Source organism: Pelodiscus sinensis, chromosome 5, assembly GCF_049634645.1.
Source record: "Pelodiscus sinensis isolate JC-2024 chromosome 5, ASM4963464v1, whole genome shotgun sequence".
NCBI classification, from domain to species: Eukaryota; Metazoa; Chordata; order Testudines; family Trionychidae; genus Pelodiscus; species Pelodiscus sinensis.
The window spans coordinates 42,480,004-42,501,657 of record NC_134715.1 but is presented as its reverse complement, the minus strand read 5'-3'; the positions used below and the strand labels follow the sequence as shown (position 1 = coordinate 42,501,657).

Genomic DNA, 21,654 nt, shown 5'->3' with positions numbered 1-21,654 from the left:
CCTTTTCTAACCTGACACATGGGATGCTCTGAATTATTGGTAATTCTCTTTAGCTTTGTGCTTAGTAGAAACAGAGGCACTTGAGGCTGACATCTAATATACCTGAGCTTCAAACACAGCCAAGCAGCAATCATTAAATGTCATTGGTTATTAGCTTGAAATGGTTTACAATAGACAAAAAGACCTACCTCAAGGTAAGGGTCAACTGTTGCTCCTTTGACTTTACCAAGTCTCCTACTTTAAAAGTAGTCGAGCCCAGAAAGTTTCGCTACAAAACATAGGGAGAAGAGAGAAAGGAGGACATCATTAATTTCTCAAGTTTTAATCGTTTCATTTTCAGCCCATGTCTGCAAAACTGTCTTTAGAAGGAAGAGAAATTTTCAATGGGAACCCACTGGCATGATGTATTATCCTGTAGAATGCCTTCATACATCTGACACCATTTTCAATACTGTGTTAAGCATGGTTTACACAGACAGGAACCCATCTTTCTCATTAAAAACAATCAGACTGACAATCTGACAAATAGCAGGCAGTAAAATGAACACCCACAGGAAAAGTTTCATTCATTAGGTTTGAAGGGTTTCCACCCCCCTCCCACCCCCCCGATTCAAGTGTGTATCACAACAAATGTTAAATTTTAAATGTTCTTCTTGCTACAGTAATTCCTCAGGCCCTTAGGCATTATCATCTTTGCACTTGAGATATTAATATATTTGCTTCCTGGAGTTATTTTTATATTGGGCTCAATACAAGTTATTATTAGAAAAGCTGTATTTTCCAAGTTAAGAGCCATGCTTATAAGAATGTTTTTTAGCTACTTCCAACCTAGGGTGGACCAACATTATTCTAGTACAAGTAAAGGGAAATCCAGCTACATTTTCTAAATTCTGGTTGACCTACTATGCTTTAAGTTGTCTTTCTTCCAATGTCAGCCTTCTGCATCCTCAAGGATGTTTATGCAAACAGCAAACTCAAAACATTTTTTCTTTTTTCCTCAAGAGAACTTTTTACTCTCTCTCACCACTCATATTTCTCAGCACAAAATCTTCATATCAGTTGTACAAATGAGTCTTCTTATCCCAATAAGAATGAATAACCTGAAAACTTCTGCCATGATTTTTTTTAAATATGCAGCAACTCATGTGAATAGAGTACAGATATATTAATTAAGTCACATCAACTATGAAAATAACTGAGAACAGGCATAATTTTTGCATAATATCAATTTTATTCTTTATTCATTTTGTAAGGTTAAGAAAAATGAAAGGTCTAGCAGGGGTGGGCATTAATTTTTGGTAGGGGCCACTCCAAGATTTTGGAAAGTGGTCAAAGGCCACACATTTCTGTAGAGGGAGTGGTGGGGTCTAGGATAGAGTTTGGGTGCAGAAGGGTGCACAGGTTAAAGGGATCACTCCAAGCCACTGGATCTGGCCCACAGACCACCCTGCCAGGACGCTCAGACACACAGCTGCCATGGTTTAAAGTGCAGTCCAGGTGTCTCTTCACTCCAGAGGGAGAGGGAGGCTTCATGTGATCTTCCCTCCCCCCAATCCTCAGCTCCTATTGGCTGGAAACAACTAGCCAGTAGGAGCTGAGAGATTGGCCTGGGGGATGCAGCAGCACAAGCCTCCCCTCACTCCCGGAGCTGAGAGCCACATGGAGGGAGCATCCTACAGTTTTAAGTGATCTGGAGATGCAGCAGACAGGGAGCAGAGTCCAGCCTACTTTGGAGATGTTGCAGGGCTGCTGGCCAGAAGATGCTTAGGTAACTGCCTCCCAGCCAGAGCCTGCCTCTGGCACCCCTGACCCTCCCCTAGGTCACCGTCCAAACCCTCTACTCCAGAGTACCACCTCCCTGCCTTAGGTCACAACTCCCTTCCAGACCTTGTACTCCCTCCTACACTCCTCCCCTAGGCCAGAATCTGCTCCTGCACCCAGACCCCCCCTCCCTGACCCTGAATTCCAATTCCCTGACTCAGGTCATAACCCCCTCCTTCACCCAAACTCCCTCTAAAACCTCATACCATCTTCTGAACCCCATGTCCTTACCCAATGCACCCTTTTGCACCCAAACTCCATCCTAGATCTCAAACCCTGTCCACCAAAAAGTGTGGCCCTTGATCGCTTTAGAGTGGCACCCACCAAAAATTATTGCCCACCCCTGCTCTTGGTGCTACTGGTACACAAATTAATAGTGATAATTCCTTGTATGAACTGAAGAGATGAAGAATAAGCATTTTGCCTATTTGTGAGTGGCCCCACACAAGCAAGGCCCTAGACCACTGCAAAAAGCTCTCAGTGGAATGAGCCTTGGTTTTCATATCTAACAGCTTAGTTCAATATAACCGTTCAGAGTCCAAAACATTTTTTCCCCCCATTTCATATCCTTCATTTAAAAATACTTTCAAAATAAAAAAATGCTAGATGTCCCAGTGATCCAATGGAAATGGGTTACTCTTCCTTGCAATGGGCATAGCATTTGAAAAAGTGCCTAGTGGATAGCTATGGCACCAAACGGGGGCTACATCAAGATAGTATATTACATAGCAATGTGAATTTTTCACATCCCCTGACCAATGGAACTATGTTGACCAGGCCTTGGATGCCTTTTCCTGTGCTGGCATAGATGTGCCCACTTTACTCTAGGTCCTCAATTGCCATGCCAATTTACAAACCAATACAACTTTGCATGTGTGGTTTAGAGAGGTTTGAAAATTGAGATTTAAACAACCTGAATTATAGAATAGCTAGAATGCTCCTCTATAATTTTGCTATTGCTGGCGGGACAAATTACAGGAGATTTGTGCTGAATAGTTTGATTAATAATCCAATAATCACTTACTTAACCAAAGGAAAAGGAAGAAAAAAATCCCATGTCTGCGGTAGCCTCATGAAAGGCTAAAATGCAGATTATTCATTAAGATTTAAGTCTGCAGCCATATTGCACATTTTTCAAATGCATCTTTTTGGCATTATGCCAGGGATAAACCCTAGTAGTTCAAGGAGGAGGATCAGCGCTTCAGGATAAAAATCAACTTAAAATCTTTCCAGTCTGTAGTCTGCTGTTTGCCCAGCTGTTATTTTGCTATTAGTCAAAAACAGGTATGTATAATGTATGTTTTGACTCCAGTCAGAAAGAAGCCAAAGTAGGCACTGGTGCTACACTCATGCGAAAGTGGTAAAATGTGGTCCAGCCAGAGTCACCTCTCCCTCTTCCACTCCACTGCACCCAGAATTGTGCAGAGAGAGATAGAGTTGATAGTGTGTGACTCCACTGGGATTCAAGCATTGACTCTCTTCCTAGCCATGAGGTCTTGGGCACAGAGAGGAGCCAGCCAAATACTCCTGCAGGAAGAAACAGAAGCAACCAAAGCTGGAATCTCTGGGGAAACTGTCAATGGTTTTGAGTGAAAATTCTTTGTCTTCCACTGATTGGCTGTTTTCACCAACCCTCTCCCTCCCTCCCTTTTACTCCACACCTGTCCTTATTGTCCTTTCCCTGTGCCTTGTTCCCCTCACTCCCTTTCCATTGATTTTTCTTTCTCCATTTAGCTTATCCACATCCTAAATGAACTCACCCTCAAAAATATCATGCAACTAAAATGACATTTGTTGCTATCACATGTGTTATGTCCATCTTCCTTTCCCTTCCCATCTGTCTGGTCTATTTAGATTGTGAGCTCTTTAGGGCAAGAACCACCTATTTCTCTGGCTTTGTGCAGAGTCTAGCACAACAGGGCTCTGTTTCTGGCTGCCTCCTAGGCAATACTGTAATGAACATGCTTAAATTATACTAGAAGTAGGTAGGGTCCCATGACGGTAGGTCAGGCAAAGAGAAGGGTGGGGGAGACACACAGATGCTGAATTCCAATGGTGAACAGAGCAAAAAATAAAGCAGAACCAGCATAATTTGCTAGCATGGATTTATTATTATTTATATATCACTATCACAAGTAACCTTGGTACTGTACATCTCCCAATTTACATTGTTTGCAAAGTTTTTTGATTTAAGGATTTTGATTTAAGGATTTTGTTTTAGTGCTAATTCCCTTCCCATTCTAATTCTTATGTCTCCCTTTTCCCAGCCACAAAGAAGAGTGTCTATCAGCCTGTGCATACTGTCAATATGCAAGAGTGATTCTAGATACCTTAGCATGCAACCTGGGAAATCTTATCATTATCAGACCTTAACAGGGATGCCCTTTTTCTTCAAGCCTATGGAATTTCAGTTTTATCTCTTATGCACACAGCTAACCCTAAATCAGGAGAAACACAATGTTCCCCCAAAACTAGGCCAGTATCACAATAAGCTCATAAAATATTATCAATGTCATTGCTTATTCAGACTAGGGATGTTAAATAGAGAGTAACTGATCAATCAAATAGTTGATGCATTTTGTATCTACGATTCCAGTGCTTCTCAACCTTTTCTTTTATAAAGTACCCCTTTTAAATAAATTATAAGTACCCCCAGTACCTACAGTTTTCAGACAGCTTTTTTTCTACCATTACAACACATTTGTTTAAACAAGTGAATCGTAGCTGGATGGAGGATGAACTTTTTGGGTGTAAAAAGTACAAAAATAATAAAACACTGTAAAACTTAACAAAAATTCAGTTTTCTCCAAATTTCAGTTGTGTTGATGACTTCTCTCGAGTACCCCTAAGGGCACTCGTACCACTGGTTGAGAAACATTGTACTAGTCGATTAGTCAATAGGGCACCTTCGACTTTGAAGTGTAGCAACAGCCCAAAGGCAAAAGCACCCTGTGGGACTCCCTCACTGACTCCGGGCTCCATGCGGCGCTGTCACTTTCAAATGCCGCATTGCAGTCTGAGGACACCCCAGCTGGCCCTGGGCTGCACACGGTGTTTCAAAGCAGCAGCGCCACACAGAGCCTGGGGTCTGGTCCCAGGCTCCACACGGCGTTACCGCTTTGAAGTACCCCCATCTTTTCCCTCTTGCTGCCTCGTTCTGATAGAGGCAGCAGGGGGGTGGGGCGAAGCGACTAGCTGACAAGCTATCCAATAAGCATAGTCCTTCACATCCCTAATTCAGACACCAGAAGAACTGTTACAGCAATAACTGACCTTCCATTTTTTCCAGGTATGCCGATGGTGGGGGGAGGGAAGAGGAGTACTGCCCCAGAGCCTGCTAATTCAAAGGGGCCAAGCCCAGGGCTTCCAGTTGCCGCTGCTGCTACTGTGGCAGCTGGAGCCCTGGGCCCTTCAAATCAGCACCTGGAGAGTCATACTATATGCTCTGTGCTGCTCTGAGGGATGGGGGAGGAGCACACCATGTTCTGAGCAGTGTAGAGGGCTGGCTGCCCCGGCACCGCCCATTTTGGGAGCATGGAGCTGTTCCCCCCCCTCTCGTCCACCCCCATCTTGCCCCAATCTTATTCCTGAAACCCAAAGGCCATGCTGTTCAAGGGAATGTGAGCCCAAGCTCTTTATCTAACCCAGACTTCTTGCAAGACACTAACAGTAACTTTAGAAAACTGGCATCAGTATAAAAATTCTCCTCAAGGAAAAATCCTGAAGTTTGGAGTCAAGGGGTAAATGTGCTAGAATCTGTCAGCCTCTGCATGTATTACTGCTGTCTCCTATTAATTTAATCCACTTCTAATGCAAAGTAAGTTGATCATCTCCATAGCTAACAAATTACTTACCCCAACATCTGTTCTTGGTTCCTTGTGTTCCGACAGGACACAGGTGCGGACCTGGGAAAAACAAAGCAGATTTTGGTTTGGTATTACTTGAAAGGGGAATAAGAGAGATTTGCTTATGGATTTCTTTCCACTGCCTTCTGACATTGTCGAGGGCTATTTCCATTCCAGTACATTTCTAAACATTATTTTCTTTTAATAATTTACTACTTTAATTTTTTTGGCATCAAGCCCAAGTCCTATTTGAGGAACCCATTTATCACTCTGAAACTTCCTCCTTCCTGCAGAGAATCAGGACTCTGCTCAACTGCTTCTTTCATAACTTTAGACCTTTAGTAAAATGACTGTTAGGTTATAAAATATTTTACAGCCTCTTTACCTAGAGTCACTCTCAGCAACCTACATTTTTCAAACAGTACAATGCCTCATGGATATGAAAAGGTGGATTATATTGCAGTTTCTCCTACAAAAGTCTATGCTCTCGTGTTCACAGTTAAACACTTCACATATGTATGTATGTATCTTGGAGTTTTCTAGACCCTAACTTGGACTGGTTTAAATCAAGGGCATGTTTTAAATCAGTTTAGTTAAACCAATGCAAGCACATGTGTTGATACTCTTCAGTTTAAAAGTTGCTTGTTTGATTCTTCCATAGGAACTGAGCCATATCAAGGAGGAGGGAATGTTGATCTCCTGTATTCAAAGCACCCAACCAGAAGGTGGGAGACCCACAATACAGTTCCCTCCTCTGAACAATTTCAACAGGAGAGACTGAGGAAGTCCCATATCAGAATACCCCGTAGTTCAACGGCTAAAGCACTCTGAGAAGTGGAAGATGCCTGTTGAAATCTCTTGCTCCCCCCTCTTCCCTGGAACAGAAAACACAATGGAACCTGACAAGTGCTCTCACCATTGGATTCCACTATCATGTCCTCCTGCTGTGAAATTTTGAATGGGACCTGATCTGGTTGGTGACCTCTGAGCATGCCTGCTGGATTAGGTAACTCAGGGAGATAAATATCTATTTCCCCCGATCTGTAAATTGTGCTGGAGCTTGGGCAGGAGGTTGGCATCCAGATACCTAAAGGAAGGCAACAGCACGCAGAAGCAGAAATGTAGGTGCAGAGGAAACTTTGACTGTGAAAAATTAGGCACTAAGTGAGTTTAAGTGCCAACAAGATTATCAGTGGAGCCAAAATTGGGATTTAGGTACCTAACTCTGCGGATTAGGTGCCTTAGTATCTTTGTGGATCAGCGTTACCCCATTAAGGGATAATCTGATACCATACAATTATCTCCTCCCCACATCTCCTTTGAGTTTATCTGTGTGCCTTGGCATTCATGGCAGGCACAGTCCCTATACTTCATTTTAAGAACAGGGCCTCTAGCTGTCCATGACCCCTTTACAGGATGCAGCTTTGTTATGTGCATAACTATGCTTCATTTTCCCAACGAAGACCAAGCAAAATTTGGCCCAATATTCATTTTAAGTATCTGTTGTTTTTCCAAATACTGATACTTGTTTGTATTTTTAATATTTATATAATTTTCTTATGTGTAATCTTTGAATAAGAGTTGAAACTAAGGTAGGTCTTTCTAAACATTTCTAAAGTTGGCATCTGTGATAAAAAAAGACCCTCTCATTCTTAAAAAAAAAAAACCCACCCCCCCCCACACACACACACACCCCCATCCACTCCATCTGTGAGTTGAAATATGAAATATACTGTTGGGCCCAGAAAAACAAGGCCTGGTCAACATTATGCTAAGGAAAGTTAACAAAGGCTAATTTCATAGGCCTCTGAGTACTCTTGACCAGAACCAGGAATATGGTTCAAACAGAGGCGCACCCTCCATGCTGGTTTAGGTTATAAAAGTAAGATAAGTGATAAATTACATATTTGTACCTACTGTAAGTAGAACAGCTTGCTTTGGGAACTGGTCAGTAACTGCCTGTTTCTGTTCCCCTTCGCTAATCTTACCTCCCTATTTTTGCCCTTTGTTTGTGCCCAACTCCCTTGTCTCCTTGTTCCTGGTACCTGCCTTTTGAGATTGATAAGAAAGTTGCTGATGCATTATGAAGCACTTCTGGCCACAATGAATGGTTGGCCAAGATATGCATAGATATTAAAAGTTTTAGAAAGGGGGGTAAGTGGCTTGGTTGAAGAGCTTATGACGCGACGGAACTGTCTTTATAGCCTACCTGTTACTAAAAACGGGGCTGGTTCTCTTTGGAGACGGGCCGCTCTCTATTGTTGTGTGCACTCTTCAATAAAGAGCTTGTGATTGGACTTTGCTGGTGTTGCCTGTCTCTTTGCGGTCAGACAACGAACCGAGCCGTCAGGGCTAGAGTCCCTGACAATACTTCAAGGAATTCTTTCCTTAAAGGTGCACAGCATTTGGGGTGAGAAACCTCTCTCTTCTCAGGCAGTTGTGACGCTATATTTTTCACAGTAAGAAGAATATTTCTTTCATAAAACCGTGGAGACAAGCAGGAAAAATGTTACATTTCACCCACTGAAGGAACAATCATCTAGTCCACATTAAGAATTTATAGGAAGCCTCAGTTGGATATTAGATATTCCTGTGTGTTTCTATAGTTATAAACTTGCAGTTCAGAGGAATACTGCTTTTAGGCAGACCACTTATTCCTATTTTTCACACAAAAAGTTAATATTTAAAATTTAGAGTAGTTATAAATTTATTTTCACTTGTAAAACATGCAGTGTTTATGTCACTTTCTCTTAAGGCATGTTTTACTTAACATGTTTGGACAAGACTAACAAATTTCTGAAAAAGAAAAAAAAAGATTTTTGCACCCTTGACATCCAATGGCTTGGTTACAAGTATCAGAGGGGTAGCCATGTTAGTCTGAATCTGCAAAAACAACGAGAAGTCCTGTGGTACCTTATAGACTAACAGACTTACTGGAGCATAAGCTTTTGTGGGCAAAGACCCACTTCATCAGATGCAAAAGTGGTTACAGTTAGTATACATTTTTAACAAAGTAAATCTGTGAACTAGGATAACTAAAAAGTAACATGTGGTCCAGAGTTGCAGTGATGTAATCCCCTTTCCTTATTAAAATGATTATAAACAATTAATTTAAGTAATATGAGCAAACAAATTGTTTAAGAACTACAGCACAAATTATCTCTCCTTCACTGATTTCTATGGAATTGTGTTTACATCCAGATTCCTGTTCAACAAAACTTTCAAGTCATGTTTAATTTTAAGCATATATGTAAGTCTCATTATAACTGTGGTTCAACTGATTTGCTTAAATGAAGTCCTTGGGGACGGATGAAAAAAAACTAAGTAGATGGTGAGTTCTGCAGAGTACTTAATGTCCTCTGCTGTCACAGAATTCAGTAGAAGTGGAGAGGTCTCACATCTCACAGAACTCAGAACATTGTAAGACTGGTCCTGTACTCAATGCGTACTGTCCTAGTTTAGGAGAGCATGTAAGCACTCTCTTGGATAGAGAATTATTTCCTGAATTGGGACCTATATAAGGCAGGGATGGAGGAAACACATAAAACTCCAAACCTACAGTGCAGACTGCTCTGTGGTAAAAACACCCAATTTCATATACAGGGAATTAATCAAATACATGAAAATTTTTGTTGAGGGATTAGTTAGAAAAATTGTCAATGAGTTTATTTTTATTCAGCTGCATTCACGCACCTTTCTTGATCACATTAGAATGTATATTTATGCAAGCTAATTTTTCTACAAGCTAATTTTTCTTAAGACTAATGGCCAGAGAACAGCTGCTTTTTGGTTCAATAACAGTATTCATAAGTGAATATAGGAATGCTTATGATTTTATTAGGACTGCTCAGAATTTTAATTGAAACTGTTCTTTCATAAAAAACAAACAGTTTTCAACTGAATGAATCTAACAATCAAAAATGCCTGTTTTTTGTGGAAATTGTCAGGTTTTTTGTCAAATACTGGATATATATGCAGATATTCCATGGTACCTCATGGGAAAGTCAGTTGAATTGCTTAGCACATCTACTTTCCTGTCTGGGCTGGGCTCCCCATTGGATAGCCTCTCTCATGAGACTCCCATGATTGATTGCTTCCCCTCACCAGGAGGGGAAGCTAGGATGCATCAGAGAGATGTAGTCCAACTGGGCAGGCCAACCTACAGAGGAAAATGGGAGCACAACACATCTTAATTACATCTGGATGAGACACTGTACTGGCATTTTACAGTTCAATGATTCTGACTTTTGGTCAAAATATTGTTTTGAGGTTTTTTTTTAATTCTTCATTCAAAAGCCAAAATGTTCCAATCAAAGCAGAACCTATTTTTCAGCCTGTTCTTTCGTTTATGGCTGGAAAGACACAAACTCTTTTTTTTTTAAGTTTTGGATAACAGTAAATATAAACAATAATATGACAAATTAGACTTTACAAACAATAGTAAATAGTCAAACAGTCTCAACAAAAGGGTGACTTGCAAATAACTCTCAGGCTGAAAAATATTTACATATATTTTCCAAAAAATTATAAATAACTAATACATTTGTCAAGGTCAACGACTGTGCATAATTCACAAAAAGGAAGAAAAGGTAATTCATCTGATTACTATGAATAATTCACCAAGCTCTAGACTCAAGTCATGATAAAAAAAATGAAACGATTAAAAAAATATTTTGAAAAGCAAATAACCTCACAGAACAATTCATAACTAAAACTACTGCTACGTTTTGGAATCTCATTATAAACAGGAAACCCTCACCTTTGCAAGGGAATCATTCGGCAAATCTAAAATTATGGTCTACAGCTATTTTAATCTCAGATACATGTTACACTATCAGAGGGTATGTTTTTCTCTGATTTTGAGACTAAAAGAGTTTGTATCCTCTGCTCTGGAACAAGACGGAGCAAGCCTTGAAAAAATTACTCCTTTATATGCAGACACAATAGGTTTTTCAAACCAGCAGAAAAAGTAAGATGCAGTGCAGTGCTCTGACTTGTACTTGCTTGGTGGGTGAATGGAAGGACTGTTACTATTACAAATTAGAAAGACCAAGTGTGTGAGGTAGTATCTTTAGTTTCAGTGCTCACCCACCTGGTCTCTAGTATCCTGGGGCCAACATGGCTATAACACTACAAACAAGTACAAATATTCATTAGAAATTTTAATCTGTTTACCACACAAACACAACATAGATCACACACAAAGAATCAGGATTAACATTAGAATATAAGCCATTTTCAAGTGTGGGTGCTGCCAATATCTAAGTGTCAAATTTGTCCATGTATAAAAGGTTACATTCAGTTTCAAAGTATCCTTCCTGTAGTCCTTTACCAAGATGTAAGAGAGAATATTGCATTATTAAACAGGGCATTTATTTTGGTCAGTCACAGCAGACTAATTCATACCTACCCTACCTTGGAGAACAGTTGACTGAGCCAGTCTCATTACCAACACCTCCCCAATGCTATAAAAGAATTAGGATGATTAAAAAAAAAAAGACACCACTTTTTATTCTTTATATCTTTTAACACAAAATTGGCAATTCATTCAAAGTGGCAGCGAAAGAGCATTTCTTCTCTTATTTGTCTACTTCACGCCTGAGTTAAGTTCAAGCCTCTCCAAGTCAGTTTATAACTGAAGGCTTAGTTGTATATAGTGTATTTCTTTTCACAACTTGAAATCATAATATTCACAGGCTCGATTCAGCTCTCAGTAACATTGACGTAAATCCTGAATAAATCCACTAGCTTCTGAAGTAGTTCACACACTACTTATTACTCTGAATTGCACATGTATTGTACTGTTCATACCTTCTATTATCTGCTCCAGCCATCTCATAATAAGATTTGTGTCACATTTAGGTATTATGAGAATACATCATGAGGTGGAGGAGTAAGATACACTGCTGAAATATTCTAAGCCAGTGGTCTCCATTTTTTAACCCCAAGATCACTTTTTCAATTTAAGTGCAATCTAAGATCTACCTCAAACCCAAAGACCCCTACCTTGCTTCCTTCCTGGCCCTTCTTTGAGGCCCTGCCCCTGCTCCACCCCTTCTCCAAGGCCTCACCCTGCTCACTCCATTCCCCTTTCTCCCCCATCCTCACTCACTTTCACCAAGCCTGGGTAGGGGATTGGGGTGCAGGCTCTGCTCTTGAGCCAAGGGATTTGGCGTGTGGGAGGGGCTCCGATCTTAGCCCAGGGCAGGGGATTGGGCTCCAGGAGGGGTTTCAGGATGCAAGCTCTTGGAAGAGTCTGGGTGCATGGGGACTCACATCTGGGGCAGGAGGTTGGGTGCAGGACGAGGTTCAGGGCTGGGACAGGGGTTCAGGAAGCAGGCTATGGCTGGGCACCATTTAACTGAGACGGTTTCCGGGTGATGGAACAGAGGGGTGAAGGCGGCTTACTCCTGCCCTGGCCCTTCACCACTCCTGAAAGCAGCTGCCATATACAGCAATGGCTCCATCGTGCCATGTGCTGTCCCTCATCTACAGGCACTGAGCCCATGGTTCCCCATTACTGATCAAAGGGAGCTGCAGGAGTGGTGTCTGCACACAGACACAGCATGTGGAGACCTCCTGCCCTGTCTCTCAGGGGTTGCAGGGACATGACAGCCACTACCAGGGACAGAAATGACCATAGGGATAATTAGTCCTGCCACTACCTTAGGCACTCACTACTCAAATAATTAAATTTAAATGTAAAAGAGAAATGAAAATTATAAAATGCACAGATCAGTCAGAAACCAAACATCACATTTTGCAAGCAGTAAAAGTAGTAACAATAGCCCACCAAGCATGCATTGGGTTGGTAGAGGAGACTGAAGGACAGTGTGTTTGTGAGAATGACAGATACACGCGCGCGCACACACACACACACACACACACACTGCATATGAGTGATAGCGATTTGCATTGCCATGCTCTCTCCATCCCCTTTCTCTATGTATGGAGATCGGATACAGAGGAGGAGGAGGAGGAGGGACACCCTGACATCAGCACTCTCCTCCTCTTCTCTCACACCCTGCATGGCAAGTAGGAAGCTCCTGGGGGGGGAAGAAGAGGACAGGAGCATCATGATAGTGTGTGGAGGGGCAACTGAAGCACCAGTGTTTGATTGGTTTGGCCAGAATCACCTGTCAGATGCTCCAAGATCTACCAGTAGATTCCGATCTACTAGGTGGTTGTGGGGTAGTCTGCACTACCCTGCCTTGGCAATAACTGGGGATGTCTGCCTTGTCCAAAGTGTGGATTTCTGTCCTGTTTCAAGTCTGGTGCGCCAAAGCACACAGGCAGGGCCCGAGAGGGTCAGGAATGGTTTTGCATAATGCAGATTTAGCTTGGTACACAAGACCACATCAAGAACACAGGACAAGCAGCCTTGTACTGGGACTTGTTTTTGATAAGCAAAAAGTACAGATGCAGCCATGAAACTGTCAACTGCGCACATAGCAGCAACATCCTGAGGAGCAGGATTTACCCCAAATAGGGCATTTTACATATCCTACACAATATGTAATGAATTGGTAAATATTGGCATGACCAAGTCTCTCTCTGCTATAAATTGGGTTTATTAAGAACAATCAATGGGAAGGAATGGGCAGGACTGACCCACACGTCCTGCTCAATGTAACCAGAAGTAACTAGGCCCCTCACACTAGTGGCCAAGTGCACGGAATTCCACCGTGTGGGAAGAAACAGAACCACGGCCTCCTGCCTGACACTGCAGATAGCATGCAGGTAAAGTGTAAGTGAATTAGGCTTTATTATTGTATATAGTAGGTCTTTTAGTAATTGCTTTTGCATTGCCTTGCACTGCATTAATTGCTTTAGAATTTATACAATTTAAGGTTTAAGTTTTATAGTAACTGTTCTTAAGGCTTGTAAAACTTAAACAACTGTATTAACTGCTTAAAGCTCAGAATAAATAAGAAAGTGGTTAAGTAGCTCTGAAGTGTACTGGTTTCCCTAAAATAAATCGAACCACATGACAGTGGTAACCACTGTTGTAAGCTGATCTACAGGCTTGGCTATGCTAGCTTTTTCCAATAAGTCTCCCATTGATGGTATTCCAGATATGGGCAGATAAGGCAGTCATTTTCATTGACAGTTCTACTCCCATTTTATCTGGACTTACTCTGAGACAACACCTTTTCTGCGTAGACACTTTTTGCACTAGTTTTTTTCTGGTATGGACATTTTGACTGGTAAGAACAGTCACTGAAGACAAAGCTAGCAGTAATAGCCTTTACAAAAGATGCACACTGGGGTGGGACCATACCTGTGCCACCCACACACCTGCAGAGCTTGCCAGAGAACAAAGGGAATGCTGGCTGCACCTTCCTTTAGGGTGTCAGAGCCAATGCTGCAGCAGAGTTGACCAGAATCTTGCATCAATCTCTTGCTGCAGTACAGCAGCTCTACATACTCTTTTACTCAGTCTAGCTACATCTATAAAATGCCATGCAAACGAATTGTGGCATATAAATAGTAAGTAATACTACTACTGCCATGAATAGAACGAAATTTAATTGCCATAATAAATGTGGTAGAGAGAATAAGACTGCTGGAGGGTGTTGAGTTGGCCCAGGTGTCAAACTCTAATAAATTGTCACAGCTGCATGGAAAGAGTCTGGAATGAATACAGATGAATGGTCATGTGCCAGAAACATCAGAATTAGGGATGCGTTAGCTCTTATGACAAGGAAGAGGTGCAAAACAGTGAAGAAGTTTGCTGAGGACACAAAAATGGAAGAGGTAGCAGAACTCACTAACACTTTGTTTCCTGATGGCCACTTTCATCAAACTTTAGCATTTCTGGTTGAAGACAGCTAACTGAAACCCAAGACTTGAAACCACAGATAATGAGATTATACTAAAAACAAAAACAAAACAGAGCCACCATGGAGACACTGATAATTAATTTTCTCTACAACTATGTTAAGATTTGGAAGTTGTAACTTACTGCATGATTGCTGGCACAAGTGAAATTTTTCAAATTTTTTACACTAATTATGCCGTATTCCCCAGCTTTAAAAAAAAAAAAAAAAAAAAAACACAGAAGAGGCTCCCTTCTAATATAGTTGGTGGATTTATTTTTAAAACAAGGTATTTGAGACAATGAACAGTTGCAGATACAATAGTATTTCCTCTTCAATTAGAAGATTAACTCTTTACTGGACAGTTTAAATAACTTCAGACAGCAGAGAAAGACATTGCACTTAAACAGCTGAGTCAGAAACTAATTTAGGGAACAGCAGGCATGACTAACACAAAATTTAATACCAGAGAAGTGGGAAATAAGAAAACAGGACTTAAGATTTCCACCGTACCTCTGTGCCCTGGCACAAGGTGGATTGTGTGTCTGCTTTTGTTTGGATTGGGTTACATGAAGGACGACAATTTCAAAGAAGATTAAATGTATGTACCTGAAGCGCCCAAATGAAAGGGCAAGCATACTGGCATACAGCTCAAAATTTTTAGTAGATGCTGCTTAAAGGTCAGATCATGGCTCCTCTTATGGAGCACTAGCTAGAGTAAGGAACACTTCTCCCTACTTCCGCTTGCCACCCTCCCTCACTGCATTAGCCTGCTAAGCTGTGGACAGAATTTCTCCTCCTCCCAGGAGAAATTTTCAAGAAAGATGAGGAGCAGGAGGACATGGAGTTTTAAAGAGGGGTCACAGATTGCTCTCCTCAACTCATATGCAACTGGCAATTCTCAAGAGATATTCTATTTCTGTGAGGCAGAATGACTCCCAATACTTCCCTCAGGGCAACTTGTATCTGCACCACACCCAAATTCAGGGCCGTGGCTAAATAGTGAAGAGAAAATGAAAAACAGATATTTTTCCACGTGAGAACTGAGGTCAGCAAGAGTTGAACCAATAGTATATGGAACTTGATGTATAAATAAAGGAGAGGACAAAATAAATTGGTAGCCATGGATAAAAGCCAGGCGAGTACATTAGCAACAGTTGGGGTGGCAAATGTGCACCTACGCTTACAAAAAATTCCATGCTTCCTCAAAGTAACACCCTTTGTTATTTGCTTACCTTTCCCACTTTATAAAAAAAAAAAAATATCGGAGATAAATTTCAATGCAACATATTTAGAAAACTCCATTTTGTTTTTCTTAGTGTTATGCTCAAGTCAGCCATAAGCCCCTTCCACCAAATCAGTCATAAAACAATATAAACGAACAAATGGAAAGGCCAAAAATATAATTGCAGGGATTATGAAAATCATATCTTAATTATAACAAAACCACTGTATCTGATTCTCTGTCCCACAGCTACTTATTTGACAAATAACTTATTCTTGAAGACACAAACCAAGTTCAATTTGTATCGCACAGTAAAAGTAAATATGAAAAAGCTGTCAAGTCTGCCTGTGTAAATCCAGATAATTTAATAGGTTTTCACTATATGCAATGAAAAATATGAAAGAAGGGGAAAGGCCTATTTATTTAACTTGCTAATAAGGTACACAGTATAAGCAGGATGTTCATTTTTAAACTACTGTATTTGAAAGAACATTTTTTCCCACCAATAAAGAGCTGACACTGTAATTAATGTATACGAGGGAATAAAAGTAATTTGAAGAAACATGTTCTTGATAAATTAAAGGTAATTAACAATTGAGCCTCAGCATCATTAAAAATAGATATTCACCTGATGCTATTAATTAATTTCTTCTTTACAAAGACTCAGGGTACAGATCCTCAGTGGGTGTAAATTGCTGTAGCTTCATTAACTTTAGTGGAGGAGGGGGAAAAAAAAAAATCACACATTGTTGTACCCAGCAAAACTACAATTAAATACAAGTCCACACTGTCCCTGTAACTTCCTTTTGACAGTGGAATCACTTTCATTGGGTTCTGAGAGTAGATGCAGGCAAAAAAGACGACCTTGCCACGTGGTTTCAAGGCATGTCTCCCAGACACCAAATAAAAGAAAACAGCAACCAGAGGTAGATCAATCGTTAGGCAACTGACACACAGGCCCACTCAGAAAAATGAAAAAATTAATGTCAATAAAGTCACGGTTTACAGCTGTTAATTTAACTGCATGGTAGTAAAGGCACCATTCACCGCTGTTAATTTAACAGCATGGCAGTATTTTCATCTCTTGGAAAAAGAATCCAAAAGGAGGCAGATGCTCAAATGCCCCACAAACTGCTTAGTGCACTTTATAATGAAAGGCTCTGTGGAGCTCAGTGATCACATACTGCTTAATGTGCTTACAAGAGCTATGCTGTATTCAGAGTCTGGTTCCAATTGGCTGCACATAACAAGAGTTTCACAGCATCTTGCCCAGATTCCGTCTGTTAAGATCAGCCCCTCAAGACATAGCTACTTATGCCACAAGCTCCAAGGCAGCAGCATAACTTCACGGAAGGTGCCCACAGTTCAGTAAACAGCCTGGCCACCACAGCAGAGGAATAACACTCTTTTGAGGGTCTTTCATTTGTAAGCATAGATGACCTTAAAGCAAGTGACGGTGACCCAACTATAATTTTGACCTGCAGCAGCCCATGGCAATCACACAAGCTCTCAGACCACACACACATCTCCACAATAAGGAAATGACATTGTACACAGTGAATCATCCAGAGCTTTTCACAGTGGTAAGCACCAGTTGATACAGTCAATATTGATCCGAGGAAACTATATCATTAACTGAAACGTACATACATTACTGGCAGTGGTTGCCACTCAAGTTTTTTATGGCTCAAAGCACTTAAATATTTGTCATTATATTGCCCGATTTTCTAAGAGTAGAAAAAAATACATCAATGGTTTTCCACCTGTCTCCAGTTATTTTTTTAACGAAATAAAGGTTAAAATACTGCACAACTTATTTGACAGTCTATACACAAACATAGTTTTTTAATTTTACATACCATAGCATGGTAGATTTTGTATCCATGAGAAAGTAGTATTTTTTCTTAAGCTGCTAATGTTCTTCACACAAACTTACAAACCATAGTGCAAATTAGAGTAAGGGATAAATAAGTTAATGAGCAAAGAGAATGCTGTCAAATATTTGAGTACAAAAACTTCTCTCTGAATTGCTGATGAACAGTGCACTATTATGCAGGTCATCTCACAAAATGCTGAAATGAATTAGCTCAAGATCCTTATTCCTAAATGCAGTAAATATTCCACTGTACTTTTGAACAAATAAAATTTTATTTTTGTGTGTTCCATTTTACATGTTAAAGTCCATAGCTTATTGTTTCAAATACGTTCAGATTCTAGCCTCAGAACTCTTAGTACAAATCAAAGCATCCTAACGCCTTCAATAAAATGCAAGCTACACATAAGATCTGCACTTGATATCGGTGTTAACTGTAGGTATTCAGGTATTCCTAACATTCTTAGTTCTTGAAAACATACACCAACATTCAATTCATGAATTCAAATAAATTATACAAACACAATTCAAACATTAAAACACAAAAACATTCTTGTGTCTCTAAGCAACCCAAGATCTTTCAATATTTCATGCATAGTTTCCATAAGGCTTCCTGGCTTGGGGGAGCACTTGAAAGCTAGAATCTTAAAATTTTAAATTCTTTGCATCTGGAACAGCCCTGTCCTTGCTATACACATTCTAAATCATCTTACTTTAAAATCTGGTATTCCTTCTTTTTTGGTGTCTAGAGAGTCCGATTATAGAACGACTCCTACATTGAGAAGCAGTTTGAACTAGCTTAATTATGTAATAAAGCAACAAAGCTATCCACTTGTCAACTCCCTGAGAAGGAAGAAGCAAAGAGAACTGCCAAACACAATTTCCCAGTCAAAAAAGCTAAATACTTTTGCATTTTGTTCATTTAAAGTGAATTTCACTGCAAGCCTTCTGCAGTAATTCAGTGCCAATATACCTAATCCATGTTATGGACGAACAACTTGCAGAATTGTGTCTACACTAAGGAATTGAAGCAAGAAAATTCCACCTGAGTTAGTACTAGTTCAACTGTACCACTGAGAGCACTCATAAAGATGGGACCCCAGATGCTTAAAATGGCTTTATCGCTCAGGAAAAAAAAAATTAGAGTGACTTGGTGGGACCTAAATTGATAGAACGTAGCTACTGTAACGTAGTTATCCTAAAATTAATAAAAACTCAGTGCTTGATCCCACAGAAAGCCTTGCAAGCCAGGAAAGGTCACAGATTTCAACTCTGCAGGAGGTCTTAAGCTATTCAATTGAAGCCCACCAAAATGACTCCTCATCTCCAAAATAATACCTCCTCCCCTCAAGTAGCAGAGCTTCCTGGGAGATACAAAACATACAAATCTATCTCCAACATCCACAGTGCTTACTTCCATCAAAACCCTAGACACCCACCCACAAACACCAATTCAGCAAGGGAAAGTTAAAGTGCAACTCTAATATGTAGAAACTCCTTCATGGATAGGCAGCAGTTGCAATGCTAAGGGCGTAGCCTCAGAAAGTCAGGAGGGAGGTTTAAAAAACCCCACATGACAGAAAGCCCTTTCATTTTGGAAGGGGTTTCTAATTAGCAGTGAGCTGTGTTGTTTAAGGGGGCCCAATTTTCTCCTCCAGTTGGAACTAAAAGGAAACAATTCCCTCTGGATCACCATAGTAACGGGGATATAGGATTAGACAAGCAGACAGATAATCATGTCAGTCAGAGAGACCACTTATGTTTAGCCCATGGTTATGCCTCCTCAGATAATAAACCTTCCAATATGACAGAAAGAGCTGCCAGGCCCCATCACACTGCTTTTTTTTTTTTTTTTTTTTTGCAATTCACTAACATTCAGCCAATTCACTGCTTTTTTAGGACAGCAGGGGATTTTCCTCCTCAAGTTCCTGGATGTCGTAGCTAGGATTTCAAAGTGTATGGAAGTCTCCTTAGGCCAGGGACACAGCTTTGGAGAAGGACGTATTCGTTGACCATTGAAAGGGGGAGAGTTCCTTATCAGAATGAAAATTAACCTTCCTGAACTTGCAGGCTGAGATGCTTCCAGAGCTTCAGCATGCTGGTATCTGAGGAAGGGAAGGCATTTCTGTTGATGTAAGCCCTGCCAGCGTCATGTAAAGAAAACAACAAAAACATGCCAAAATGTTCAATAAAGTGGTTTCAAAGTTAAAGCTGGACAAAAGCTCCTTTCAGTGTTGTACGGGATTCATATTGCTAGGGGCACATAATAGACTAAAAACAGACAAATGCTCAGCTGTTATTTGTAGTTCACAAGAACTAGAGTGCTTCACTGAGCAAAAAGAGGAAAGAAATTACATTTACTAACTGAAACTGCTAAATTACCAACTAAAATGATCTCTGCACATCAAATAAAGTCAGATTTTACTCATATTAAACAGAATCACTGAAGACCATAGAACTAAATGCTAGGGAGAAGGCTACAGAAGCAGACTCAAAACTCACCAGCATTTTGTAGGTCCTGGCCACATCATGATGTGGTAAGACCAAATGCTATCACCATAATATTACCAATAGCTTTTTACAACCTGGAATATTTCTGAAGGAGAAAGTATTCTGCAGCAATAAAGATTTAGAGAAACCCCAAGTAACACAGCTTTAATTTATTCTGCATCCTAAAGACAGGGTGTGTTTGTGTCACCTCCTCCTCCCCCAAGAAATGTGTTACAGAGTTTTATGTTAATATGTAAAAACTAACCACTGGTGACATGAATCTGTTTGCTCCTTTAATAATCTTTTATGCTATTAGGTAAAAAAAAACCACATCCAACCTTGAAATCTTCATACTTGAAATTAGCCACCTAAATCTATACATACAGTTATCCAAATAACTGGCCTGTTTTGCAGAAGCATTGAACACCATAAGCTTCCATTGAATACAACCCTTCTGTGCAAGTCACCATTCTGTAGGGAGACAAAAAAAAACCTGGAAAAAAAAAGTCACTGCTGACATCAGAAGTGATTGGGGCAGTGGAGACTCCCTGGTAACTCAGGCTATGTCTAGACTACAAGCCTCTTTCCAAAGAGATCGTCTAGACAGCAACCAGTATTTAAAAAAACAAAAAACGCTTTTTCAAAAGAGCTCCTAGGAAGTCTGGACGCTCTTCTGAAAAAGCACTGGTTGCGTTCAATAACGCCTTTTTCCGAAAGAGCATTTTTTAAAAAAGGCGTTATTCCTCATAAAATGAGGTTTTCCGCGGTCAAAAGAACCTGCCGGGTTCTTTCGATTTAGTTTCGAAAGAACATGACAGCAGTCTAGATGCAGGTGAAGTTTTTTCAAAAAAAGGTCATTTTTCGAAAAAACCCTGTAGTCTAGAAACCCTCAGATAGAAGGCCAGGGTCTATTCTGAACCTGGAGCTAACAGGGAAGTCTAAGAATAACCTAACACCACTCTTTTCCCTGTTGCTTGTTACAAGATAATAATGAGGAAGCCCACACATAGCACCGCTTGTTTTGTTTTTTGGGATCAGAGAAGTTGTTATTCATAAATGTGTATATAATGAGTAAATATCTTGATCTTTAAGACATTTTTCAGAAGAGAATTTGAGTCTCAGTATCATATTTTCATAGTGAAGTGAAACTCAACTTTTTTATATTGTCAACTTTCTTTTCAAGTGTTATGTAACATAAGAGTGCTTTTACATATGCAGTACTAAATTCTTGCAGAGCCTCTGGTTAAAAATGAATAAACTATGAGCATTCTACTTTGAGGCTGATAAGTAGGGCCAGGAGGAGGGTAGTCATGGCTGACAGCAGTAAGCAATAACTTTAAATTCTCATTATTCACAAAATCTGAATGAAGTATCTATCAGGTGGGCTGTTTTGTTTCAGAATCTACATTTTTCTCATGTAAATGTTTGCAACTCAGATTAAGTATCAAAATACTTAAATATTTAGTTGAGAAAAAAATTTCCTAGTTAGATTCATTAATTTCATTCCTACTCCCTTCAGCAACAACTTTTGGTTTGGATGAAAACACATTAATTGCACACAAGGGTCAATTACATTATAAT

The 21,654-nt window shown here is 40.2% G+C and overlaps 1 protein-coding gene across 4 annotated transcripts in view; it reads right to left on the bottom strand.

The window, feature by feature from the left end:
• The window catches only part of INPP4B (inositol polyphosphate-4-phosphatase type II B), a 478,846-nt gene that overhangs the window by 195,339 nt on the left and 261,853 nt on the right, over positions 1-21,654 (bottom strand). For all 4 annotated transcript variants that reach the window (XM_075929897.1, XM_075929896.1, XM_075929898.1 and 1 more), the window contains 2 exons: positions 5,676-5,726; positions 189-268 (listed from right to left, as the gene is read on the bottom strand). In XM_075929897.1, the coding sequence (XP_075786012.1) occupies positions 189-268; positions 5,676-5,726 (131 nt within the window). The remainder of the gene's footprint in view (positions 1-188; positions 269-5,675; positions 5,727-21,654) is intronic.